The 26,813-nt window shown below is 55.7% G+C and overlaps 1 protein-coding gene across 1 annotated transcript; it reads right to left on the bottom strand.

Moving 5' to 3' along the window:
• Nucleotides 1-2,242: 2,242 nt before the first annotated feature.
• On the bottom strand, nt 2,243-25,730 carry BTBD2 (BTB domain containing 2). Its single transcript, XM_086767060.1, has 9 exons — nt 25,208-25,730; nt 19,595-19,714; nt 15,258-15,414; nt 11,433-11,538; nt 10,445-10,642; nt 8,235-8,427; nt 6,892-6,979; nt 5,611-5,757; nt 2,243-5,038 (listed from the first exon to the last, which is right to left on the bottom strand). Exons 1-9 carry the CDS (start codon nt 25,639-25,641, stop codon nt 4,877-4,879), a joined length of 1,605 nt encoding a protein of 534 aa, XP_086623186.1. The 5' UTR covers nt 25,642-25,730; the 3' UTR covers nt 2,243-4,876.
• Between the last annotated feature and the right edge of the window lie 1,083 nt (nt 25,731-26,813).

The following is a 26,813-nucleotide window of genomic DNA, read 5'->3' on the forward strand; positions in this document are numbered from 1 at the left end:
CCGAACCAAACCCGCGGCGTCACTTGCTTTTGAGTCTCTAACTGGGCTGAACAAGGGGATCAACGCTACAGACTCTGCCCCGCCGCTGGCAGAAGCAGAAGACAAATTTGAGAGCAGTGGGCGAAGGAGGAAAATTTTTTTTTTTTTTTTTTTTTCCTGTTGCTTCTTTGTCTCTTAAGTTAATTTAAAGTGAGTCTCGGTGCAGCGTGCTGAGTTGTCAGTCCTTGCCTGTCCTCCGCAGCGTTACTGAATTCTGCGCTTCCCGTAGCCCCCGCTTTGCCCCGCGGGGGTGTCCCCAGTCTTCGCCAACGCCTGCGCTGGCAGCGCTGCAGCCCCGGCACACTGAGAGGTGCTGGGGGCTGGGGGGGAGAGGAAACGCGTTTACACTTCATTTTTCCGAAGCACTTTTGCTGGCAGTGCTGGTTGGGCCTCCAGGACTAAACTGGGGGCTCGGGAGCAGCCGGGCACCCAAGGGCCCCAGCACCGCCCGGCCGAGCCCAGAGGGACGCGGGAAGGGCGGCGGCGACGCGAAGCAGCTGGGACGGCCCAGGGCTGGGTGTTTGGCCGCAGCGATCGGTACACGCGGCAGCGTTTCATCGGCCGCCGTGGTTGTACCGAGCGCTCACTGCGGGGCCGAGCTCCCCCCGGGGCAGCAGCGGGCGCAGGGCAGCACGGACGCAGGCGGTGAGCGGGGCCGGACGGTGACGGGCGTCGGGGTGGGCCGGTGCGGCCAGCGTGCGGCTGTGCTGGGGCCGGGCCTGATCTTGGGGTGGGGGGATCCGGATTTTTATTTTTTTTGCAATTTAGCCACAAACACACAGAGCCGCATGCACCCCCCTGTTCCTCCCACCCCAGGGCACCGCAGCCACCCCCCCCCACCCCCCCCCCCCCATGAGCGAACCCCTGCGCGGCTGTGTGTCCCACTGCTGGCACAACCGGGGGGAGGGGAGGGCATGCATCTTTACCAAAACCCTGGTGTTCTGCCCCAGGAGAGGGGCTGAGGCTTTTAGGGGGGAGGGAGTGGGACCCTCTGTGGCTGCTTTGAACCATTTGGCCAGCCTGACATCACTGGAGGCCCCGAATCACGGGATGGGGGGGTCGGGGGGTGTCACCCTGCCCCACCTGGGCACCCATGGGCTCCACGTGGGGGCCCTGCGCCGTGGCCTCGCCGCTTCCTAAATTGGGGCTTGACCCCGGCTTTGGCGCCTCCTGCGCTGCAGCGGGGCAGGAGGGGCCGGGGCAGGCGCAGCTGCTGCGTGCCCTGGCCGCGGCGGGGGGGGCAGGGGGACATGCAAGGTTTGACTTTGTTTCCCCAACGAGGCAAACAAAAACAAACAAAAAAACAAAAATCGCCTTAAATTTCCACTGGAAGCGGCCCCGGCTCGGAGCAGCGGCTCAGACCGACCCAAGCGGAGGCCGCAGAGGGGCAGGGAGCGTTTGCCCCGCTCTGTCCCCGTCCTCTGCCGCCAGCGGGGCCGCGGGGGGAGCCAGGCCCCGGGCCCGGCCGTCCTTCCCCCGAGGAGCCCAAAGCCCGGGACCGTAGGTGAGGGCGGCGTCCACGGCGAGTTCAGTCACTGCTTTAAACACAGCGCGGAGCGACCGGCGTTTCCATTTCTCTGATGCTTCCTGGAAGCCATAGAATTTAGGGGCTTTTTTTTTTTTTAATAAAACAAAAAAATAAAAATAATAAAAATCTTCAAAACCCTACGCTGTCTTCTGCGCCTGACTGCAGGGCCCGGAGGTGGGGACGCTGGGCAGCACCCGCTTTTTCCTCTGAGCAGCCAGGTCCCCGGCCCGAGCCGTGCGCTGCACGCTGGCCTTTCCGGCTGCTCAGTTCTACGGAGCCAGAAATCCGTTCCCCAAATTTCTTTTCCATGTGAAGGAGCAGGAGGAAGGGCTGGGGGAGGCCAGGGCAGCCAGGCTCACGGCACCCGGTGTCTCCTTGCCCCAGGGCTGCTGGGGAGCGGGGCAGGAGGGCAGCTCAAGGTGGGGGAGCCCTCGGCCTCGCTGCTGAGGAGGAGGAAGGACAGGATGAGCAGCCTGCACAGCCTCAAGGGCTGATGCGTCCGAGGGGGCGAGAGCAGGGGGGCAAGGCCAAGGTCCCCGCTGCTCCTGGGCCTCTGGGGTCCCCGGTGCTCCAGCCCGGGCCAGGGACGCTGTCAAAACCCTTCCAGCATGGCTGAAGAAATTCAGTCATAAACCCCCAGGGTAATCCCCCAGGATAACCACGAAGAAACTCCCGTAAAGACAACGCGCGTGTCTTTATTGATTTCTTATTTACAAAGGACACAGGCGGCCGAAAGCAGAGCGCGAACACCGAGGGAGCGCAGCGGATACATTCACCGGCAGCGCGCCAGAGCGGGGCACCCCAGCTCCGCGCGGAAGGTGACACGGTGCAGGACATCTCGTGCTCCTGGGCACAGGGGCTCCGACGATGAATTGCATTCGTCTAGCTCCAAAAGCCAAAACTGCGCCAAAGCTGTCGGGACAGAAGTTGCTCAGGTGCAGCTCAGTTTGACCCCCCCCCCCTCCCTGAGAGGAGCGGCTGCCAGACCCCCCCTCACCTCGCGGGCACGGCCGAAGGGTGGATTTGGGGCAAGAATCCGTGAAACGGAACAGAAATGAAAGCAGATGCTTCCGGGGAAGAGCCAGCGAGGAGGCGCCCACCACAGCTGAGCCAGGCCTGCTCCTTCCACAGCCAAGCCCACAGCTTCGCCTCTTCCAAATCCCGGTTATTTCCGCCGTTCCCACAGAAATGCCCGAGATGCCGCACCCGCAGCGGCCAGCACGCCCCAGGGAGGGCACAGGTGCTTCTCGGGCGCCGGGAGCGAAGTTCTCGCAGCCGCTGGGAAGAGGGGCAGAGGTGGGAGGCGAGCGCAGCTGCGTTCATCCCGAGCAGAGCCTGCGGCTCTGAACCCACCGCACCTCGCTGCAGCGCACGGAGTCTGGTTCAGTAACTCATGGACCCATCTTTTTTTTTTTTTTTTCCTTTTCTTTTCTTTGTAGTACTGGCCACGTTAAGAACACCCTACCCCGAAGCAGGCTGACAAGACACACATCTCACGACGCCTTCCTAGGGAACGGAACACACTACTGACATCGCTAACAGCTACGGGTTAGGAGCGCGGGGCGTTCCCGGCGGAATTGCTGCCGCACAGTGGATGAGGAGACAGCCGGCCAGGCACAGCCGCGAGCGGAGGGAGCCAGAGGAGGAGAAGTCATTTCCCCAGCGCGTGAGCAGGCACCGAGCCGCCCGCTCCAGCGAAGGACGACCAGATTTTCACTTCTAGCGGGTAAATACGGCGACAGCCGCTGCTCGGAGAGTTACGATGGCTTCACGCGCCTGGAGCAGAGCGGGAGGTTGGCAAAGGCAGCGCCACCCCTGCCAGCGAGTCGCACGCAGACTTCGGGAGGCTCCGGCGCCGCTGCCAAGCGCTGCTTGAATCACAGCTTCCTCTGCAGAGGAGGAGGAGGAGGAAAAAACAGCCTCGTGGTCTTTGCCGGTGGGCAGCCACCCACCACCTCCCCGGCCGGACACGCCGCCGCTGCTCGGCTGAAGTCGTACCTGCTGGCAGGGAAACGCCGGCCCCGAACGGGTGAGAACGGGGCGTCTTCAAGATGACGGAGCCCAACGGCCCCAAGCCAGGCGATGTTTGTAAATACGGCACCTTCCTCCCGCGCCTGGCCGAACAGGCAGGCCGTGCACGCGCAGGCAGAGAGAAAATCTTCAAAGTTTTCCTGAACGGCTCCATAAATCCTCGTCCATCGGCGGCGTCGTTAGGTAACAGGCAGTTGCACATCGAGCCTCTCTTTCGATTTCGTCGCGGGGCAGCGGGCTCTGCAGCGGCCTGGGGGTGGGGTAGCAACGCGCAGAAACCAAATGCATCACAGCGTGCGTGAGAAGGGCAGCGACGCGCAGGAACGGGGGGCAGGCGAGGCAAGACCCCGCGCTCACCTCAGCCAATGAGCCCCGGCACATCCGCGGAGGGTTTGGTTAGCGCAGGGACGAGCGCGGGTACTGGGCTGCCGAGCGCCACTCGGGGTTTATCCGAGATCACCCACCGTCTGAAACGCGCTACGGCGCCGGGAAGCAGCAGCAGCGGGCCCCAGCGCAGCCGGCACGAAGAGCCTGCCCAGCCGCAGCCCCTTCCCGACTCCGCAGGGCCACGGGCCGCCCACGGGAGAGCTCGGTTCGCCGTCACCGCCCGCCCGACGGAAAGGATTGTCACAGATGGGCGAGAAGAGCAGGAAAACGCCGCGGGCTCTCCGGAGGCGCGCTGGTTTGGAGGTCTCCCTAGAGACCGTGTAGTGCTGAAACAGCAGAGCCTCAGGGAAAAGGCCACTTTCCGAAATCTTCCGAAGCGGCTGCGCGCGCTGCGGCCGGTGCGCGGGAAGGTGGCAGGCGCAGGCTGGCCGAGCCCCGCCATCGCGGCGTGGTGAGCCATCGCGCCTCGCCTGCCGAGCTGGAGCAGAAGAGGACTGGCCGCGGCGCCCTCGACGGTGTCTTTTTGCAGGACGATCTCCTCACAGCGAGCGTAACCACAACCAGAGCCACTCGTTTCCACGCTTCCGGCTGGTGGAAGAGCATCTACATTCATTACAGTCCAAAAAAATCGCGTGTTGTTAGATAGGATTAATCAGGAAAGTGAAAAACGACGAGCCACAGACAACCTACACATGATACTGGTACACCAGTTAGTCTGGAACGTGATAGCAGCAGAATCACTAGCACAAGGCAGAACACGAGCTTTGAAATGGTTTTACTGAGACCTTTGGCTAGTGTGGCTCCACTCGGCGTGGTCGAACTCAGCCAGAAGTTTCATTTGGAAGGTGACGGGGAAGAGAACGGAAGTCCGGCGCCAGCTCTGCCGCTGCACTATGTGTAGAAGATGATCTCTGGGATTTGTCCATCCTCCACCGAAGTGCCGTTGTTATTCCCCGCCGCGTAACAGAATGTGAAGCAGGTTTTGGCTCCCGTCGTCGGCGATTCGTGGATCACTTTGCGCAGTCCTTTGGTGCCGTAGTGGGAATCCGGACCCTGCGATGGTCACAGAAGACAAGAACCGATCAAGAGAGAGACTGCAGCTCCGCAGAGCCCCGCTGCCCAGCCTCGCTCCGGGAGGTTTACGCTCCGGGAGGTTTGGCCTCACAGCCTGGCCTGAAGCAATGAGCTTTCGAGATCTCAGCACCTCCCTTTTCTCTCTGGTTCTTGCACCTCGGGTATTTTGAGCCAAGTTCTTGTCTCTAGAAGAACTTAACGCTACATTGAACCAGGTCTCAACAGTTAAAGATCAACTTTTTAGAGCCAAAGCAGGCAGGCTCTGTATTACATGCCCGCAGAACCGACAGCGTATCTGTATATACCAAAAAAATTAAATCCCATCACCAACGGAGCCTGGGAATGAGCGCACGCTTGCAAGAGAAGTTAAAACCCAGCTCCGAACGCACATGGCACCACCAGGTGAAGGACTACAGAGCAAACCTTCGAGATCACACCGCAGGCCTTGAAAAACGCAGAGCCAGAACCACGCTGCACGGAAGGGACTAAAGCAGCCTGCTTTCTCCTCTTTTCTAAGCCCCTCTTCCACCCGTGCCGCCCCGGGCCGGTACCTTCAGAGTAGCGCACGCGGTGTAGTTGACGTTGGGTAAAATCTCCACGGGCTCCTTGAACATGACGCGGAAAGTGTTCGATGAGCCGTCGCAGCTGAAGCCCGTGTCGTTCTGCCCCAGGACCGTGTTACTGTCGGTGTGGATGATCTGCAAGACACGCATTAACTCGTCAGCTGCGCAGTCCTCCCTGAACCGGGCTGCATCTGAGGGACTCACAGTTTGACCGGCTCCTCTCCCGCTGCGCCATCCCGTTCCTCGTGGCTGCGGGGCTGCGGCGGCACCGAACAGCTGCGGGCGCGCGTCCTGCACAGCCCAAGACAATCCCTCCCTGCCCCAAAGCCTGGCAGAGGACTGCAGGCCAACGTTCTGGGCTCAGATCTTCGCTTGCCTTTCCCCTCCCAGAGCTCAGGGGCACCAGGAGACCCTGGCAGTGAGGAAGCGCTGACCCCGCTCACCACAACAGCCGTGCTGGGTGACCTTCCTGGGGGACGGTGCTTCTCACACACACACATCCCCGAGATTTCCGTAAGCCACCTCGGTCTTTAAGTGAGATGACTAAGGACTTAGAACGCTTTGGGTGGGGAGGGCCCTGTAAAGCCCACCCAGCCCAACCCCCCTGCCAGGAGCAGGGACATCTCCAACCAGATCAGGTTGCTCACAGCCCCGGCCAACCTGGCCTGGAACGTTTCCAGGGATGGGGCATCCACCGCCTCTCTGGGCAACCCGGGACAGTGCTCCACCACCCTACAGAATCACAGAATGGGTTGGAAGGGGCCTTCAAAGGTCCCTTGAGACACCCGAGCCTCCCTCAGTCCCACTCCTCATCTCGAACAGGACACTGGCAACACGAGCTGCGCAGGCCCAGCAATTGCTGTCTTTTCTTCCCTTGTTGAACCACGGCTGCTCCGCTGCGTTTGTACGGCTCGGAGCAAAAGAGAAGTCCCAGGACTACTGCAGCAGCACCGGCAGGGCAGCACCGGCCAGCCCGCTCCGCGGCACACGCACGGCTTCTTCCCAAGCTGCGTCACAGCTCTGCTTGCAAAGGCTGCGAGCGGACTCGGGGAGATACTGCGGTGACGCATGCAACGGGAGGCTGCGTAGAATTGAGAGCAGTAATCCCTCTTATCCCCAGTGCCCCATCTGGCCCTCGCTACAGCTGCCAGCCACCCTCTCCAGGAACAAACGCAGCCCCTTCTGACTTCAGCTTCGGTCGCGTGTTCACCGAAATGCGTAACCCAGTCCCTCCACAGCAAATACTGTGAACGCAGTACGGAGAGTTACCTGTATGTTTACTTGGTAATCCGTTGGCCCGTGTATGGATCCGTACAATCCAAACCCAACGACAAATATCCTTTTGTTTACCGAGAACCTGCAGGAACGGATCGGGAAAGTCAGACCAGCTTGCCACTCCCATACGGTTTCAGTACAAGGAGGATACACAGACATCCTCACTCGCTTTCATTTTACACCTCTGATTTCACCAAACATGCTACGCTTTTAAGCGCAGCTCTTCCTAATAACCGCAATCCTTCACAGAAACCGTGATTTGTGAGCTCACACCTTTGACTCTCCTGATGGGCCGGTAATAATTTTGTTCGCTCACGTAAAGCAAAAAGCTGCGCAACCCCGTCACCGAACTTCAGCGGCCAGGCTCAGAAAGCGTTTCCAGGTTGCGGTACAGGGTCCGCACCCAAAAACGCCTGCCCGGCGAAGGCAGGAGCATGGAATAGTGCCCGCCCTCACGGCAGCGGCAAGCTTTCCAGCAAGGTAACAGCAAAGACCACAAAGAATCGTTAACGTGCTCCTCGGTATCTGCTGGATATTGCCGCAGGGTGGCTGCGCTCAAGATTTACCCAAGAGTAGAAAATAAGATCCAACAGCTCCTGAGCGCAGAAATCCCTGCTGCCTGCGGCAGCGAGGGGAAGGATATTCACCCCTCTGCCCCTCTACATCTCCACCTTCTTGGGGAGCAGAAAGCCTCAGTGCCTGCCAAACTGCCAACGTCATTTCTTCGGGAAATAACCAAGGCTTTCCGATTCCCTCCCGCCTGGCTCTCATTGCTTGGCCACACAGGGCTTGCACACCACCGTCTGCCACGCCACACCTCCGCGTCTCTGTCGCCACGACCGGGCTTTGCCGTTTCTCTACAAGCTTAGGTCTAAACAAAGTCGGTATTCGCAGAGAAGCAGGCACAGTAAGCATTTTATCCTACTCCTTCCCTCACACAGGAAGGGTGAAGGGGCTTCAACGAGCCACGTTTACACTTAACAGAGCAGGGGACCAACCCGATGCTGCGCTGGTTCGCCGGCACACCCAGGCCACGAGCTGCCCGGTGACTCCAGCCGCTCCCTGCCCGTACAGCTGCAGGAAGCCACTTGGAAAGGAGAGAAATCATCCCCCAAGAAGCCTGTGCTGGAGGGAAACCTTTGCCAACACAGCAGCAGAGTGGCAGCCTGCAGCTGTACAGGCAGGTTAACGCATCAGGCGATGCTTTTGCTCAGCGAAACGCTTTCCCCTCAGAGCTTGCACCAGGGTTTACACGGCAGAGCGGGTCTAGGCCTAGAGTAGGCTGAAAGCTGAGTAAACACGAATCTATCAGCAGCAGAATTAGCAGAGAAGCTGACCTTATCCTGTCACTAGTCCCACTGTACCCCCAGCGGCTCTCCACCTGCTGGAAACGGCTGATGCTGCACTCCTTCCCTCGCAGGCAGCAGCGTGGTCTGTCGATGAATTCCACCCGCGGCTTGGGGTTCACTGTGAAGTGGAGGAACAGGCTCACCACTTCCCGGTCCGTCAGGATTCCCGACTGGGCAGGCCCTGCAGAGGAGCACGAAAGCAGTGACAGTGTCAGAAACCAGAAGGGATCCTTCTGGGATTTACACGGGGAGGAGGACTCGACTTGCGACGAAGAGCGGGCCAAGCCCGCGCCACGCAGGGGATCTCGCTGGTGCGTCAAGATGTTGAACCCCAGGCAGAAACATGCTGCCTGCCTTTTATTTCCACGCCAGGCGTCCAAACCAGGCGGCTCAGCTCGTGCCCTGCTTGGACTCCCTCCTTCCCTGGGGCATTTAATCTCTGCTTTGGGTTTGCGTGGGTTTTTTTAATACCTTTTTTGTAGAACCTAGGGAAAAACGCTAGCGATTTTAGCAGGAGCTGAAACATGTTGTCGTCTTTTCTCCAGCAACGAGATGTTTTTTCCAAAGCAATGCTAAGCTCAAGCTTTGGAGCCACTTTGAACACTTTCCAAAGTGGAACCAGGTAAGTATCAGTCTTTTAGCTAAGAGTTAAAAGCTGCTCTGCACCTCTACTTGTAGAGATGAAAGAATTTAAGGAAGCTGACTGCTAACAGATAAATGAGCTTATGGATACTGTGCTCAGCAAAAATGAGACGTCACCAGTCGTGTCTAAACTTATCCTGTGTTGCTGCAACTCAATTCTCAAATGTTTCAAATTACTTGCTCTAAGGGAAGGGAGTGACACGTCTGCCAGTTAAAACATCTTCATGCAAAACTCCATGCTCAGTACCAGATTATACAATAAACCGGTGAAACCACTGCCTGTAAAAATCCTTTATTTTTTCTTTTTGGGAGAGGGGCGCAGAGGGGAGCAGTTTCCTCTCCTACCTCTGCTACGATCACCAAAACAAATCTGAGTCACTCAGAGAAAGGACAAAGCTGAAGCAATTCCAAAGCAGTCCCTTATTTAGGGACATTCCTCCCAGCGAGACAGCATGATCCAGGACCTGAAGGAAGGGTTGAAAGAAACAGGATCTACAGAAAATGCGAGGTTTGGTACACGGGAACTGTTCTGCCGGCTGTCCAGAAGGAGGATGCTCTCTCGCAAAGGAGAGTTACCCAGCTGCGATGAACAGACCTCTGCCTCGCTGACCGAGCTGTTTCGGAAGAGATTCACGTCCCTAAGGCCACAGCGCAGCCGTCACAGGCAGAACTGAAAGCAGGTACCAAGTTTTAAGCACAGATTTCCCTCATCATCTTGAAATCTCTGCCCTGAGAAGTGATTTGCAAAGGAAATGGTGTCAGTGACCCTTTTTGCTTCTTTCTACACGTAACTGCAGCCTAAAACAAGTTTCAGTTTTGAGAATGGCCCCACAGTGCCTTTTAGCATGAAAACTATTTAAGTTGACTGCCAGTTTTCAATTCCTGGAGGATCACCAGGGTACGAAGTCAAAGACAAAAAGCAACGAAAACAAAACAACAGCAACAAAAAAAATCTTTAGTCCAAACTGTTAAATGATTTAGACATCTTTATAGATCAAGATTGTAACATAAACTTGAAAAACGCTTTGAAACACAGACTAAACACCACCAGCTCTTTAGCTCAAAGAACATTTTGGAAGTTTTTTCTGTAAGGGGGCTCTGCTGTGAACAGCATCAGCAAGACACGGCCAACACCACCGCTGATTACCGGCAGCGGCAAACAGGGGATGGGGAGAAACATCCTCATTTCTCCTTGGGAGCAGGCTACAGTCAACACCAATTATTTGCAGCTCCAGTAGCTTTGTGTCGTTTAAAGGCTTGGAATCGTTAGAAGGGAAAGGGTGTGAGCCCCTGGTTGGATCTTTGCTCTCAGCTGAATGAGAAAGCAAGCATCAGGACACACTGTGAGCACAGTCAGCTATGACCCAACCTGCTCCTACCTGGCGGAGCATCGCAGTCTTTAAAACAGGACGGATGCAAACAGCATTTACGTAGCGGATTCAGTGGGAATGGGGGATAATTCCACATTTAAATCACTACAGCATACACATAATCCATTTTCATGCACTTGATCCTCTGGAGGTCAGACAACACCAGAAACGCCTTTGTTCAGTTACCTGCTGCAAACTCCTCAATAGTCATCAGCGGGAAGCGGATAAGGGAAAGCGCCTTGCCCAGAACTTTCCGCTTGTTCTCTGGAATCACCTGAAGTTGCTGCCGTTGACACTCAGCCTCCGACCAGCGAACCACGGCGTTGAACAAGCGAACCTCCCGGATCCCCAGGGTATCCCTCTCCAGCACCGCAACCAGGGTGTCTGCAAGGCAGGAGAGATAGCGACGGCTTTAGGGACTAACCCCAATCACCCGGTTTCACCTGGCCAGGAGCACGCTACGTGCAGCCAAAGGAAGTGAAAGAGACGCGACTGAAAAACCAGCATCTCCCAAAGGTGCTGCCTGCAGCCTCTGAGAAGGATGTACCCGCGTGTTCCGTAAGCAAGTCACTCACTGGAGCGGCAAACAGCGCCCATTTCAGGGGCAGGTTAATGGAAGTGCAGGAGAATTGACTGCAACCTACTTGACATCAAATTTGGACAGAGCAAGCAGCACGAAAGCCAGGCGGCTACCCGTGCCTTACCTCCATCGTCCGTCTCGTTAGAAGAAGGCTGAAGTCTGAATTTTAACGTTTATTAGCTCTGCCCAGCGAGTTTGGAAACTGCATATGATAATTAAAATAGCCAGTTCTGGCTTCCAAAAACACAACACCTTTTTAGCTCCAAAACCTGACAAAGACTCGGGGAACAGCGCCAGCTCCACAAAAGAAGGCAAGTTACACCCACCCAAAACCTGCCAACATCAACAGAGGAACGGGGCTGTGGATCGTGCCCAGAGAACTCGAGCTGCACCAAAGCAAGCAGATTCCAGGACATTTCTGCAAGCACGCTCTTTGCAAGCGCATTGTCTCCAGAGCGCCAGAAACTGTTCGTTCCGCAGGTTGCTCCAGAACAGCAGAGCCACGGGAGACAAGCGCTAGGTACCAACCTGCAGCCGCTTCAGAGGCCAGCGTGCTGTGAAAGCCCCTAGAGGGAGGAGGGGGATAAAGCTCACCCAGATCAATGTCTGTAAACCCCTCCGCATTGATGGCGTCTGACGTGTTCTTGTCTATGTTCTCCAGGCAAAGGCTGGCCAGCTGAGGCTCATCAAAAAGTCTGGCCTAGTAATGAAGAAGCAGTCGTTAACACAAAAGGTATTTTGACGTTTACCCGAAGCAAGGAGCCCTCCTTCTCTCCCAGAGTCCATCTTCGTTAGCAATACTACGCCTGACCGCGTCACAAATTCACTGGGCTGCAGCGGTCTTTCACAAGTGGTTAAGCGTGGCAAGGCAAACACTGAAAAAAATCTGTGTTTGGCACCGGTTCTGGTTTAGCTGTGCATGTCTTCGGGCACATCTTTGTTTTAACAGCACATCAGTTAACGCGCTATAGTACTTTCTAGCGCCATACTGACGGCGTCAGCTGAGCACAGGTCATTTTTACCACACCATTTTTATATTTAGAAGAAAGCTTTGCCCAACGGCCCCAGGCCTGCTCACTCTAGGAACACGCAGAAACAGCTTCTTCTGCAAGAACACGGTCACAACGATCTTACACATTAGCAAAAACTCCTTAGCAGGCACACCGCTTGCGTTCCAGGGAGACGCGCGAAATCCCACAGGGTATGCAGCCTGCTTCGTGCATTTGCACGTTCTGCACAGAAACAGCGACTCTAATCCAGTTACTTTGAAGAATTCTCCCCAAAATAGGTTACTGTTCCAAACGAAGCCTGCACACAGCCTGGGAAGCTGCTCAGAATCTTTCTGCCCAACTTAAGTGCAGCCTTATAACAATTTCACTGCCAGTTCAGATCCCCCTGCGCCGCGCAGAAGCGGAAATGAGGTGAGAACACACAGAAGTCACTAAGATCACCTGTTTTTTCCAGTGCTTTGGTTTGGCTATTTAGGAAGGAGCTGCCTTAACGTCACGCTTAACATCAGAGCCAGAGTGCACAGGGACCTGTACTCGCTGCTAGAGGGAAGGTTAAAAAATTGTGGTTCGGGCTTGGATTTCAGTCACTCCGCGAGGCGAGCACTATTATCTTCTGCATCACCTTGCTCACGGGCTGCAGAGCTCAGCGAGGCCAGCCCTCAACACCGCGACCTCACAGAGGGCTGAAACGACTCTCCGTTGTCTCAGGGACCAGGGAAGCTCCAGCAGTCGTCACCTGCTCCCGGGGCTGGAGGACTGCCAGCGCCTTGCGCTCCTGGCATCCAAGAGCGGTGACTGACTCAGACCTTACTGCTGTGGTGGCTCTCTGACACGTGAAGGACTTACACTCCGAGTAAGCTACTCCGAGTGACACTCCGAGTTCTCCCTCACAGTGGCTTTAGGCAAGCTACTGCTTCCTTGCTGATCAAAGTGACGTTTGCACGTACGTCTGGCACGGAAAAGGGTCACGGTTCGCTATGAGGCACAATCAATTAGGAGAGCTATTTGCCATGGATATTTCTGCCAGAGATGAGCAGTTGCTTCAAACGCTGCCAATGACAGTTGCTGGACCAGCAGGACCCAGCAATGATCCACGCAAAGGAGGTCGGGGGCTCTGCAATCCTAGGTGCGCAGTCTTAAGCCTGTTAGAAAATATTTTGTATGAGATACGCCTCCGGTCTGCAACTGGCTGTACAAGTTGTCAATCTGCTACAGCAAAAGCAGAGAACAGGCTGATTTTCACACTGAAGGACCAGAACCAAGAGCATTTTCAGAACAGATCCACTAAGTGAGGTGCCTCGTGCAGCCAGCCACCGAGATACAGATATGTTTCTCGAAGGACACCAGCCTCGAACATTTTAGAGACTTGATACACTGCAATAGTGAACACAAACTAGACACGATCACCACTGATAATTAATCATAATGAGTAAGCCACAAAGGAACCAGGAAAGCCTGTCTCCATCTGGCATTTCAGCTGCAGCTGACAAGAGCGCTAGGCAGAATCTTGGTTTTGATACCTGAACAACTAGGACACCTTCCGCTCTTGACAGAGAAAGACCTTCGTGACTTGTAAGGAAGTCACCAGGAACCTAAATGTTACCTTGCCAAAGCTGCCAAGTCAGGTTGCAGAGACTTAGCATCCCACAAAAACCCCTGCACAGAGAATACCACCAAAAAAGCTGACGCCTCTAATCCTCACAAGGTGACGGCTAGCATAAGATGCCTCTTCAAACCGCAGCCTACAGGAAAGATCTCTTCTCAGCACTTGGGTAACAGCTCCTGGTCGCTCAGACTGCAGGCTGCTGAATCCAAAGAACAGAAGAGGCGCAGCCAAAGAGTTACGATTGTCCTACCGCACACCAGACGGGAGCGCAGATTTGGCTAGCATCACTCAAGCAAGAACCCAAGTCCTGAATCTTCCCCAGGGAAGCGCAGCGCGGTTCCCTCCACGTCTCAGGCTGCCTCGCCCGTTCGCGGCACGTGGAAAAGGGCCAAGTTAGAAAGAGGATGTGGAAAGAGGGATGTGGTATTTGCAGCAATAGCTGAATCCTAGCAGTGATGAGTGTCTACAACAGCAACGTGACGTGGAACTACTTTGAGAACTTGATCCAAATCTTTAAACTCAAATAAAATCCCAGCCTAATCACAGCAAAGAGCTCAGTAGCGACTGCTTTACGCCACATTGCTTCAATTTCTGCGAAAACTCCCGGTGTAGACACTGCCACTGATGTGGCAGCTACAGTCAGAGCCTGAAAGACGCTTGTATTCCTGAGGAGGAGGAAAAAAGCCAGCAGACAGGTACGCTGGGCAAGACAGGACAACCCCTCAGAGCCTTTAGTGTGCTGGTTCCCCAGCCAGGGTAGCTGTTTGTTTAACACCAGCAGCTGTTTAATCACAGCAGCTTTCCTGAGCTGCCTGATCAGAAATACTCCTCCAGAGCTAGTCAGAAGCACGCCTGTTCCCTAAAGAAAAGAAACTCGCACACACACAACGCCTGTTTGTTTCTTGTTCCTCCGCCACCCAGAACAGAGTGTCCCTGGCAGTGCTACAGACGCTGCGACGCACAGGTGACGGCGCTGTGGAAGTCACCGGTGTGACTCTCGGCTGGCAGCAGAGAGCGTGGCAGGGACCAGACAGAAAAGACGGGGCTGGGAAATGGGAAGGGTAGCGATGTTAATTTAATCAGCCCGCAGGCAAAGTCTGACCTTCTCCAAAACAAGCAGAAGTTGTAAACACTGTCTTCTAATTTGCTGCTCAGAGAGTCAAATGGAAAATGGAGGAGTCCAGCCCTCATAGATGGGGTGGGACAGAGGGGCACAAGGATGCCCAGCCAACCTCACGGAGTCAAGAAACAGCTGCACTGAAACTGCAGGTTCGCGTGCCTTCAGCGCAGCGGGAGGGTGAGCTGGAACAGGCCAAGGAAGAGATCGCTGTGTCCCTCTCCTAGGAAAATAAACCCAAGCACTCATAACAAAGTCGCATTTTCTTTCACCCCATTTCAGGGGTGCAAAAAAGCCCTTCGAAGAATGCCTGACCAGCTAGATGCAGCAAGTGTTGCACAGAGGAAGTTTACGACACTAGTCCTGAACCTGAACACACAAAAATCCTCTCACTTCACTTTTCTTCTTGGCAGATGAAGTTTTTCAGCCTGTTCATCTCTTCCCCAGCTCACACACTGTGGAAGGAACCGCCTGCCACACCGAAACAGAAAACAGATCTGAAACAGCAGCAACATTTGCTGTAATTTATTAACCCGCTCATCAACGCTAGATTCCTGTAAGGAAGAATTTAGAGCGACACAGAACTGCTCCATTTCAGATAATCAACTCCGAAACACTCGGAAATCTTCTGTTCTGTTGTGACGGACCCTGCTCAAGGGGCTCAGTGCGAACGATTGCAAACTCACCTGTGTTAAGAGCATGAACGCGTTGTCTGCTCGGAGGTTTTTTTTAAGAAACTCCACACAGTGAGCCTCAAGGGCTGGAACTGCATACTTTTTAGCTGTGTAAAGCGTTGTCATAACAGTCTCTGGTCCAATCTGAACTTCGTCCGAATAGAGAAACCTGAAAACACGCAAACAAACAGCGCTTTGGTGAAGGCATTAAGGTAACAGGGTAAAAACCCTCGCAATTAATAAAAACCATGTTTGTGCTTCTGCCCATCATCCTGGCCCCCTTTCCCACACTTGAGGGAACTTTAAATGAACGAAGCAGCTGAGATACCTGCTGAAGCTCCTCGAAGTGCCCAGCACCCCGCAACCAGGGAGCTGTTCAGCCTGATGCTTCCGCTAGGCTAGAACAGCCTCTGGCCAAGCGCACCCCTTAAAAACAACATCTTTGGCTGTTCGGTTAGACTAAAGAAGGACAAAAATTAAATCCCGCCTGCCTTCTTCAGAAGAGAAGCTCCATATTAATTCAAAAGCGATCAGAAGAGCTCAAACACATCCATCCGCCACAGATGAGGTGTTTTTATCCACACCCCGCTTTCCCCTCGTCTCTTCCCGTTATATCCTAAACTCTTTCATTTCGTTACGCAGACGCTGAAGTACAATACAAAACACAACTTCAGCGTCAAGCAGGAGTTAATTGCAACGAAAAACAAGGACTGCCACGCTGCTAGCAAAGCATCGGCCTTCACTGCTGGGCCAAAACAAGGAAGTCCATTCACATCTAAGGAAAAACAAAGGACGCCTGCCCAAGCCTCCGCGTACGCGGGCACGCTGATCAGAGGGAACAGGAACTGACAGGCTGAGTTCAGTAAAACCAGCTACACGCTCGACGTCAGTCCTAATCCCAGGCAGAGCTGCTGTTTGCTGTTTTTCCTTTCACCAGCTGAGCATTTGCCAATCAGGATCCGAAGGCACGAAGCACCGAGGCGTAGCATTAAGTGTGTTAAGTGTGCCTGGCATTCCCATGCCACAGGATATTTGGGAAATCTCGGCAATTCCTCCTCCTGCATTTCTCTGACGGGGGGCACAGCAACGCGTCGCACGTTCCTGGAGGCTTCACGCAGCAGCGGGGGGCTTCAAGGGGGGACACCAGGCAGAGTCCCCGTCCGGAGGGACGTGCTGCAGAGCAGCAGCGGAGCTCCTGGTCCTCTGGCTGGAGAGGGCCAGGCTGCAGTTCAGGGATAAGAGCACAAACAGGGGGATTCCCAGGAAGGGAAGCGCTCTCACTGCTGCTGAAAGCAGGCTTTTGTGCCGCTCTAGAGCATCTGCTAATGACAGCAGCAAGACACAGGCTCACGGATGTGTTTCGGACACATCCCTTCACCAGGCCTGTCTTCACTAAGCAATCCTTTTTATTGCAAGATTAAAAGAACGCAGTTGCTCTAAAAACAACGAGGTCCATCTACCGCAATGGCTTTGTTAGTATTTATTTTTACAATAGTCCGCACAGTGTGTGCTAAAAGGGACAACAAGAGAGGCCCAAACTGTGAAAAAGCGTAGCATCAATTTAAAAGATTTCGATTAGAGCCCCAGACAATCAAAAATGTCCTTTGGGTTACTAGTAAAATAATAATAATAAAGGATCTCATCTGCAATTACAGCCGGCCTGAAAAGGCCCCCAGCCCACAAACACAATCACAACCCAGTGTGCAGAAGGGCCATTCAGGACGGGCACTCTGTCCCTTGCTAAGCTGATCTTACAGCGTTCGGTCAGGGCTCGGATCAGGTCCGGAGCCGTACGGAAGGATCAGCTGCCATTTCAGATCAGTGTTTGGAGGGACTGGTTCTACTGAAGGAGCGCTGAAATTTCCTTTGGCACATGCAAGCTCTGAGCGTCTCAAAAGCAACAGTTTGATTCCAGATTTAGGCACCTAAGATGTCCCCGGAGCACGTGCACAGCCACTGTAGCACAACTGCAAGCTCGAGGCAGTGTGATAACCCACACACAAGTTCTCCCATGCAAAATACAAACATTTCTGTGGAAATCCAACCAAACTCATCACCTTAGTCTTTTCAGATGGTCACACTGTTTATAGAAGGGCTGAAACCTCAGTCCTGGCCGGGAAACAACAGGACTTTGCCTCTAATTCACTCATATTTTGGCCTCTCTAAGATTTAAAGATAGATACTCTGCACTCCAGAGAGATCCACCTGCCTGACAGAGTCAAACGCCAACGAGAGAGATTCCCTGGGCGCTGGGACTGGTTTAAAACGAGCCGCAGGGGAGGGGCCGAGGGGCTCCCTGTTAGAATCATAGAATCACAGAAGGGTTTGGGCTGGAAGGGACCTTCAAAGCCCACCCAGCCCAACCCCCCTGCCAGGAGCAGGGACATCTCCAACCAGATCAGGTTGCTCAGAGCCCCGGCCAACCTGGCCTGGAATGTTTCCAGGGATGGGGCATCCACCGCCTCTCTGGGCAACCTGGGACAGTGCTCCACCACCCTCAGCATAAAAAAAATTTTCCTAATATCTAATCTGAATCTGCCTCCCTCTATTTTGAAACCATCACCCCTCGTCCTGTCACACCAGGCCCTGCTGAAGAGTCTCTCCCCACCTTCCCTGCAGCCCCCTTTGGGCACTGGGAGCCGCTCTCAGGTCTCCCCGGAGCCTCCTCTTCCCCAGGCTGAACAGCCCCAGCTCTCTCAGCCTGGCCTCACAGCAGAGCTGCTCCAGCCCTCTCAGCATCTGCATGGCCTCCTCTGGACCCTCTCCAACAGCTCCACGTCCTTCTGATGTTGGGGGCTCCAGAACTGGACACAGTACTCCAGGTGGGGTCTCACCAGAGCAGAGGGGCAGAATCCCCTCCCTCGACCTGCTGCCCACGCTGCTGGGGGTGCAGCCCAGGATGCGGTTGGCTTTCTGGGCCGCAAGCGCACATTGCCGGCTCACGTTGAGCTTCTCATCCACCAGCACCCTAAAGTCCTTCTCCTCAGGGCTGCTCTCAATCCATTCCCCGCCCAGCCTGGATTTGTGCCTGGGATTGCCCTGACCCACGTGCAGGACCTTGCACTTGGCCTGGTTGAACTTCATGAGGTTGGCACGGGCCCACCTCTCCAGCCTGTCCAGGTCCCTCTGGATGGCATCCCTCCCCTCCAGTGTGTCGACGGCACCACACAGCCTGGTGCTGTTGGTGAACTTGCTGAGGGTGCACTCTATCCCACTGCCCATGTCACTGACAAAAATGCTGAACAGGGCCAGGCCCAACACAGACCCCTGAGGGACACCACTCATCACCGGTCTCCACTTGGACATTGACCACCACTCTCTGGGTTCGGCCATCCAGCCAGTTCCAGTGGTCCATCCGTCATTATTTCTGGTCTTTCATTCTCGTGAAGATCAACTTTTACATCTCCTAAGACAGCACAGTCATGACCACACCACTTTTTTGAAGGTAAAGCTGCAAGTGTGACAAAGCTATCTACAGTCACCGTTCCCAAGGGGAAGCAAGCAGGGAACGTGTCAGGAGCACAGGGCTGGAAACCCCTGGAAGTAGGTTACTGAAATCCTATAGAAACGGGACAATGACTTTTCAGGATCGGTGCTGGGTGTTGTACAGCACCAGCCAAGCTCAAAGACATGGGTGAATAGGATGTTACAGCCCCTCCTCCTCCCCCCGGCGTGCAGCCTTACGACGCGTGCTGTAAGCGTAAATTCAAAACCAGCTCTCCGACAGAAGGATAAAACATGCGCAAGGGGAGATCCCACACCGGACAGCTGACGCCGATCCCGCACCCTCGCTTACCTGTTACAACTCGTAACCTAAACGAGCTCCAGGTATTTGTAACTTAGAGAGCTTTAAGAGGATTACTGCGTCTCTCAAACAGCGTTTGGATCAAACCAAACCAATTCATGAAGGAGCATTTATGAGACAGTGTCTGAACAAGCCAGCACCAGCTGAACTGCGAGGGCCAGCGCACGCACGTATTCCAGCTGCTAACCAGAACGCCTCCCCGCGCTGGATTTGCCTGGTGTAACAATATATAACCACGGATTTACAAAATTATAAACTGCGCAGGTTAGTTCTGCCCATACTGCAGAGCAGCAGCAGGAGGGCTATTCCTCTAACTACTGCTGAACCAAAACATTTTTGTGCAGTGGCTACACCAGACTTTTACCCAGGAAAAAAGGAATTTAACGCCAGCGCTTAAATGCCCTCAAACAGATCAACAGAGGCATTTTATTTAGAAACCTAACAATCTCCATTCTACAAAACGGTGCGCTGCTTTCGTTAAAAACGCCCCTCTCCACAGCAGATCTGCTCGTTCCAGTTACGCTGTACGGTAGAAGTGGCTTACTTCAGCAGAGCGAGGAAGGCAGCAGGCTCCACATCCGGCAGTTCGATCTCTGTAGAAGTTGTGGCCATTCCACCATTAAACATCGCATCGAAGACCGCGCTGCCCACAGCCAGCACAAACCTAACAGCAAAAAAACAAACAAGTGAAAAAAAACTTTAAGTTCAACCATGTTCTCTTTCCAAAAAAAGCCCTCGTCGCTGTTTCCAGGCCACCCCCAGGGAAAGCAAATTGTTCCGAGCGCTACAGCGAGTGTTTTGCAATAGAAGGGAGTGTCAGGCGTTCGGTTCCTCCGCTGCTAAAACGCCGAAGTCGCAAGGAACATCATTTTGAGCCCTGTCCCAGCACACAACATCGTCGCGGTTCCCCAAAGACAGGATTTTATGATTCATGGACCAGAACGCGCACGGCCGCTTTGCAAAGTCCTCGTAGGAGGCTAGAGCCCATCCGTGAGGTTGGGAAGCTAAGAAACACGGAAGCGAAGGAATTCAAGTTCTTCCAGTGAACCCAGCCCAAGTCTTGGTGCAATTCCTGCTTTCAGTGCCACACTGAAAACATGGAAAACTTGTCACTGAGCACTACCCATCCTCCTCCCTCCTCCCCAGACGCCAGGAAGACATCCTTGGTCAAGCTCTCCAAACACACAAATCGCACCAGCAGCGTCACCGGGAGCTGCGCACACCAGCGCCTCCCGCAGCACCCAGAGCTGCCTTCCCCGGGCAGGCTGCTGTCTCCTTCCACGCAAAACCTCGCCCAGAAGGCGGAGAACACCTCGCTCGAAGCAAGCCAGCGCTCCTAGGTGCACACAAACCCTCTCGCACCGCTGGGAGCTTAGTGGTAATTAACGGCGAGAGGCACGTTAACGGCCCTGAAGAAGTAGGAAGCAAGAATTCCCACAAACCAGGTTTGAGACCGAAAATAATATCCCAGCCTTCCCCTGTAAACAAGGCGATTTCCCTCGCTGATAACACCACCAACTATTTTAGGAGGAGGCACAGACTGGGCTGTGGAGAGGCCTGTGTGCTTTTTTTTGCCTTAGGAAAGCCATTTTGAGAACTTTCATCGTTTGGAAATGCAGAGATGGGAGAGTTTTCCCCAGTAAAGCAGGGAAAAACTGGTGTCTGCAATCCAGCAGCTCGCTGAAGTTAAATACGGCACGGGCCACGAAGGTCACGGCCCAGCAGCGCGGGGAAGCAGCGCCCAGGCCGCAGCCGCAATTACTGCAACCACTTCTCCAGCCAACTGTAAAAAGAAAAATGCTGGAAAATTCAGGGGCTCTCGCTGCAGCGGAGTTCGACGCATGCTTTGACAGAGAGAAGCATCAAGAACTGCAGGGAGAAAACCGTACGGGATGGAAACGTCCCGTACTCAGACCCCAGGGTAAGCCCACCACCAAAGAACTTCAGTTCGATTTCCCTGCAGTCGGAAATGACACAGAAGGTTGTGGGTTTTTTTTCCTTTTAAACCAAATTCTTCATTTTCTCACTTTTCACAATAGAGCGAAGCGCCGCCGGTGACGGCCTGTTTGGCTGACAAGCCGGGTTGTATTGTTTCTGATCGGTTAAGAGAGCTAGGGACAAACCACAGCAGTTAAGGGATAAAAAGTACACGCATGCATATTTCTAGCAAACAATTCTGAGGAAAAATGTCGAGAACAAATAAAAAAAAAAATCTTGTTCACAATACTAGAATTGCCAGAGGGAACAAAAATCCTCATTCCTACAAAAGCAGCGACGGCGGCGAGACAATCGCAGGCATTATTTGCCACTAAAAATTAACATAATTAAATACACTCTAAAATTTTCATTCTCACAGCCAGCAGTGAGCAGAAAGCAATTTGAAGAGGGCATTAATTAAAAAAAAAAAAAAAAAAAAACACCAAACAAATTTTTGCCTCCATTTCACTCATGGACAAGTCAGCCAGATTTTTTTAAACCGCTGAGCCCTGAAGGGATCCCAGTAGAGAGATACTCAGGGCTCTGAATTTTAAGTTCCCTTAAAACATTACGGGAACACAACTGAGCTAAGAAAACCCCTCTCTCTTCACGGTGTCTTCTTACTCTTGCTAAAAGGAACACTGAAAGCTATTCTGAAGACACCCCAGGAGAAGCAGGGATGTGTGTCGCTTCTCCTACACAGCCCAAGAGTTTTCCCCAGCCACAGCGCAACTGGGCTTTCTTTTGTATTCCCCTCCTGTTTTGTGACCGGCGCAGGGCAAGCCCCTCTCCCAGCCCCAAGGAGCAGTGCCGGACGCAAACGTGTGGCTCCAAAAAGGGGATCTGCACCTCCACCTCTCAGCCGGTTCGATCTGTACAGCCAGCAGTCCTGCTCCCTTTCCAGGCGCTACAGCAACGCCAATAAGAAAATAAACCACTCGAGAAGCACGGCTGTCACACCGCTGCACGCCACCTCCCTCCTCCATCCGTTCCGCTGCGGAGAAATCTTAAAATATCTATTCCAGAGGAGCTGGCACAGGAACAGAACAACACGTGACGTGCTGGAGCTCGGTGAAACCGTAGGTGATGAGAAGCTAACGAACAACGACGGTTTGCTGGCTGCATCCTTCCAGCGCAAGGACCAGAGGCGCCGGGCGAAACGAGCAGGAGGCAGGTTCCAAAACCCCCAGGAGAACAGGCAGCCCCAGAAGCTGAGCGGTGGGACGCTTTGGCACGCGACGCTGCAGGTACCACAAGTTAATACGCACCCAAGACGACAGAATGAGCTCAGAAGAGAAGAGAGACACCTGGAAACAGCAGCCAAAAAGCGACTCAGACTGTCCCCAGGCTGCAGATCTCCTACACAGGGGTGCATCACCACATGCCTGCCCTGCTCCCTCTCGGGTCACGTTTTCTGGCCAATTAACAAGCTCAATTATCACACCCATGCAGCTCCTGGCTGATGAGGTTGAGATGTTTCTAATCTCATTGAAGTTGTGCTCAATGAAGCAGAGCTGGAAAAAGAGAGGGAAAAAAAAAAAAAAAAAAACAAAAACCCAACCCTTCTCTCTTGCTGCTGGGTCTAATCAAGGCGTTGACCTTGGCCATGTTAGCGTGGTGAAGATTCAAGGCAGCCTGCTCCGTCTGGCATTCGTTAGCCTTGACACAAAAAATAACAACAAAAAACGTAAGGCCAATTCCATCTTCTTGGCCTCAGCAGCAAGAGGGAACAAGCTCACAACACAGGGATCAAGCTTGCTCCAGGGCACGCAAGGAACTCCTGCAGGGTCTGGAGCCTTCTGAAGGTGGGAACGGCTGATCTTCTCAGGGCCGTAGGTGCTTCTCAGGACAGACGCGCCTTCAGTGGAACCCAGCACAGCCGCTTGCGCCATTTATCCACAAACATGGCCTTCGCACGCAAAATGAGCGTTTGCTCTCAGTTGCTACGCGAGGTGTCTATCGTCTGCTTCTACGCCTTTGCGGGAACGGCTGGGAGTCTCTTCGAAACGCTGAGCCTACAGCTATGTCCCGCAGAAACCTTCTCCCTGCACCGCCATCACCTTGCAACCCCTCGGCGTACGCGCCGTTTAACTGCCTCGACCTACCAACACGCACCATCGCCTCTCCAGGTCCCACAGCCCCGCGACTCTCAGATTATTTGCGTTCGCTGCCGAAGCTGGTGATTTCTAACGCGCCACGCAGCCGTATCGAAGGCGACGAGTAAAGATTTTGCAGACCTCTCCTCAAGGTACCGCCAGCCGCCGTCCAAGAACCCCATTTAGGATCTGCTCCTACGGCGGCCACGCTTTATACCTGGCCTGGTCTGAAAATTAACCCGATAAAACCAGACCGCAGCGATACTCACCGGTGAACCGCGCGCTACTTCAGACACCTAGCGCCGAAGTACCAGCCTTTGGTCGCCGAGGCACTCCGGTGCCTCTCCAATTCAATTTCTCGTTGCTTTGCGACTCAGTGCCAGCGCAAAATACCTTCTGCTGTCAGGCTGCTGGGGGGAACCGAGCACAGAAGGGGTCTGGGCGGTTTTATTTTAAGCTCTCTGTTTCTGAAACAATCACGGTACCTCGTGACTCACCAGGATATCCCAACTGTAATATCACACAGGCAAGTTTTACTAAAATCTAGATAATCTGCAAGCGGGATGTCGTGCCATGACACACTCTATTCTATCTTTACCACCCAGAGCAATTAAGCAGCATTTCACTCTGGGGCTATTTTTTTTTTTTTTTTTTTTTTTTTAATTTTTAAAGCTTCATCTATTTCTGGGCTGAACATTGCCCCTCCCCACCTCACCAGCCTAGTTCTCAGGACAGCAGCAAGCTTATTCAAACACCAATTAAGCTTCAAATGCTAAAAGAACAGAACTGACACCCTGAACGCTCAAAGCGGCCTAGAACACGTGCATTTCGTTCTGAAAGTGGGAGAAAAAGGGGAAGTCTGAGGGGGAAACTTCCAGGAGCACAAGGATATACAAGTGACAGTTGGAAAGAGTTTGGAGCGAGGCTCCCTTCGCCAAACACTGTATCTCAGGACGCCCAGAAGCCTTTCCCCACCCAGAATTAAAGCAGGTCCCATCTTCGAGCGAGAGGCTCGCGCGTTTGCTGGCGGTCCAGCCCAGGAGGCACCTCACGGAGCGGCGGGTTGCGAGCGGCGCGCATCAATTCGCGGGAGCCGCCTCACGGAGCCAGCCGAACCTCAATCGGCCAGATCGGATTTTGCGTTATCCAGGTGGAGGCAATTCCCAGCTCCTCAGCCAGCGAGCAGCTGGGAGCTGCAAACTCTTAAATGGCAGCTCGGTCTCGAACGTTAACCTCGACCGGTTCCCCCAAACCCCGATGTCATTCTCAGCACAGCTCTTCCAGAATTGCGGGGTTTGTTTCATAGTGATGGACTCCCCCCCAAATACACGGCATCACAACAGATTGAAAAAAGGTTATATTTTTTTTAAAAAAAAAAAGATTGTTGCGGCAGAAATTCGTTTTTTTAAATCATTCCCCTTCCCTTTCCGTCCTCGAGGCTCTCTCCGAGCCCTGTATCTGTCGGAAGCAATGAGGCGCTCTCCGAAATTATTCCTCCTCTCCCCACTACCCACAAACCCGAGGATGGCTCCCCAGCGAGACCCGGGGGTGCGGGGCTTTCCCCCGCGGCGCTCCCCCCCCGGCTCCTACCCCGACCCTGTAGCCGAAAGCTGGGCCCCGTCACCGGGGCTGGGGACCGTAAGAACCACCGCGACATCCATCCGAGGGCTGGGAGACATTTGGGGGCACGGCCACCGGCACAGTCGCCCCCGAGGCCTCAGAGGCCAAACCGCGGGGACCCACGCTCCGGGCCCCGCAGCCGCCCGGCTCCCCCCAACCCGTCCCGCCGGAGCCGGGCCTCGGGGCGCGGCCACCCGACCCCCCGTTCTCCTTCCACGACGGAGGCACAAAACCCCAAACCCTGTACCCGCACCACCCCCCAGCCGCGCTGGGGACCCGCGGGCACCCCACGGCCCGGCCCGTCCCGAGGCCCACGACCCCCCGATTCCCTCGCTGGCCTACGGGCCGCCAACTCCCCCCCCCCGCCACCGGCCATCACGGCCCGTCCAGGCCGCCACGCCCGCGTGTCGTGCCCCCCCGCCCCGCACCCCCCCCACGCGTGGGGTGCCCCACGCAGGGCCCACCTGTGCGCCGGGATGCGCTGCGAGCCGCGGCCCTTCCCCACCAGGAAGTGGACGTCGCTGAGCACCTCGTTGTTGAAGAGGAAGGCGAAACGCTCCTGCACCGTCGGCTTCGTCGCCTGCCAGTTATACACCGGCTCCCGCTGCAGCGCCCCGCCGGGGCCGCCCGCCCCCCCGCCGGCCCCCGCCGCCGCCGCCGCCGCCGCCCCTCCCGCAACCGCCGCCGTTACCGGGCCCCCCGCCCCGCCGCCGCTCGCCGCCGGGTTGGCAGCGCCGCACTGGTTGTAGGTGAGGCCGGGAGGCGACGCGGGGGCGCCGTTGGTGCTGGCGGCGGCGGCGGAGGCGGCGGCACCGTTCCCCGGCGGCGGCGGCGGCGGCGGCTGCGGGCAGGAGGAGGAGAGGCCCCCGGGGCCCCCGCCGCTCCCACCGGCCGCCATCTTGTGCGGCGGAGGCGCAGCAGCGGGCGGCGCGGGGCGGCGCTGCAGCAGCACCAGCACCAGCAGCGGCGGGCGGGACACGGCGGCGGCGGCGGGCGGGAGCGGGGCGGCGATGGCGGCGGCGGGGCGGGCGGTGCCGGGGCTGATGCAGAGAGCGGGGCAGCAGCGGCGCATGGGGCACAGCGCGGCGCCGCCGCCGCCGGCCGGACCGGACCCGAGCGGGGGAACGGGGGCGGGGGGGGGGAGCGGCGGCGGCGGCGGCGGGGCGGGGAGAGGGCGTGGGGCGGCGGGCGGGGCCGCGGCGGGCAGGGCAGGCCCGGGGTGCGGGCCCTTGCGGGGAGCGGGGAGTCCCTCAGGGGAAGTTTGGGGGATAAGGGGGCGATCGCTGAGGGGGTGATCCCGAGGGAGCGATCCCTGAGGGGGGTGAGGGGCGATCCCTGGAGGAGGCGATCCCGAGGGGGCGATCCCTGAGGAGAAGTTTGGGGGATGAGGGGGCGATCCCTGAGGGGAAGTTTGGGGGATGAGGGGGCAATGGCGGGGGTGGGGGGCAAGGGGAGCAATCCCTGAGGGGCAGTTTTGGGGGATGCGGGGGCAATCCCCTGAAGAGCAATTTGGGGGGGGGGAACAATCCCTGAGGGGCAGTTTTGGGGGATGCGGGGGCAATCCCCTGAAGAGCAATTTGGGGGGGGGGAACAATCCCTGAGGGGCAGTTTTGGGGGATGCGGGGGCAATCCCCTGAAGAGCAATTTGAGGGGGGGAACAATCCCTGAGGGGCAGTTTTGGGGGATGCGGGGGCAATCCCCTGAAGAGCAATTTGGGGGGGGGGAACAATCCCTGAGGGGCAGTTTTGGGGGATGCGGGGGCAATCCCCTGAAGAGCAATGGGAGCGGGAGAACAATCCCTGAGGGGCAGTTTTGGGGGATGAGGGTGCCACCCCGCAAGGGGGGGGGGGGTCATTCTGGGGAAGATGGGGGTGGTGGGGAGCCCAGAGAGCAGTTTGTGGTGGGATGAGGAACATGGAGGGGGCAATTCTTGGAGGGGAGGTCGGGAGCTATGGGGATGAAGGGGGTGGGTGCTGGGGGGCGAGGAATGAGGGAGGTTTGGGCCGTGGAGAGGGGCAGTGGGGGGTGAGGCGAAGGGGGAGAGGGGCACGCGGAGGGAGCAAGGACACC

The sequence above is a fragment of the Chlamydotis macqueenii genome, chromosome 26, assembly GCF_036417535.1.
Source record: "Chlamydotis macqueenii isolate bChlMac1 chromosome 26, bChlMac1.mat, whole genome shotgun sequence".
Classification (NCBI taxonomy): domain Eukaryota; kingdom Metazoa; phylum Chordata; class Aves; order Otidiformes; family Otididae; genus Chlamydotis; species Chlamydotis macqueenii.

Coding starts and splice junctions, on each gene's coding strand:
- BTBD2 (XM_086767060.1), bottom strand. CDS start 25,641: ATGGCGGCCGGTGGGAGCGGCGGGGGCCCCGGGGGCCTCTCCTCCTCC. Junction 6,980..8,234: donor GGGACTAGTGACAGGATAAG/GTCAGCTTCTCT, acceptor CCGTTCCTGCAG/GTTCTCGGTAAACAAAAGGA. Junction 5,039..5,610: donor CCGCGTGCGCTACTCTGAAG/GTACCGGCCCGG, acceptor TGACCATCGCAG/GGTCCGGATTCCCACTACGG.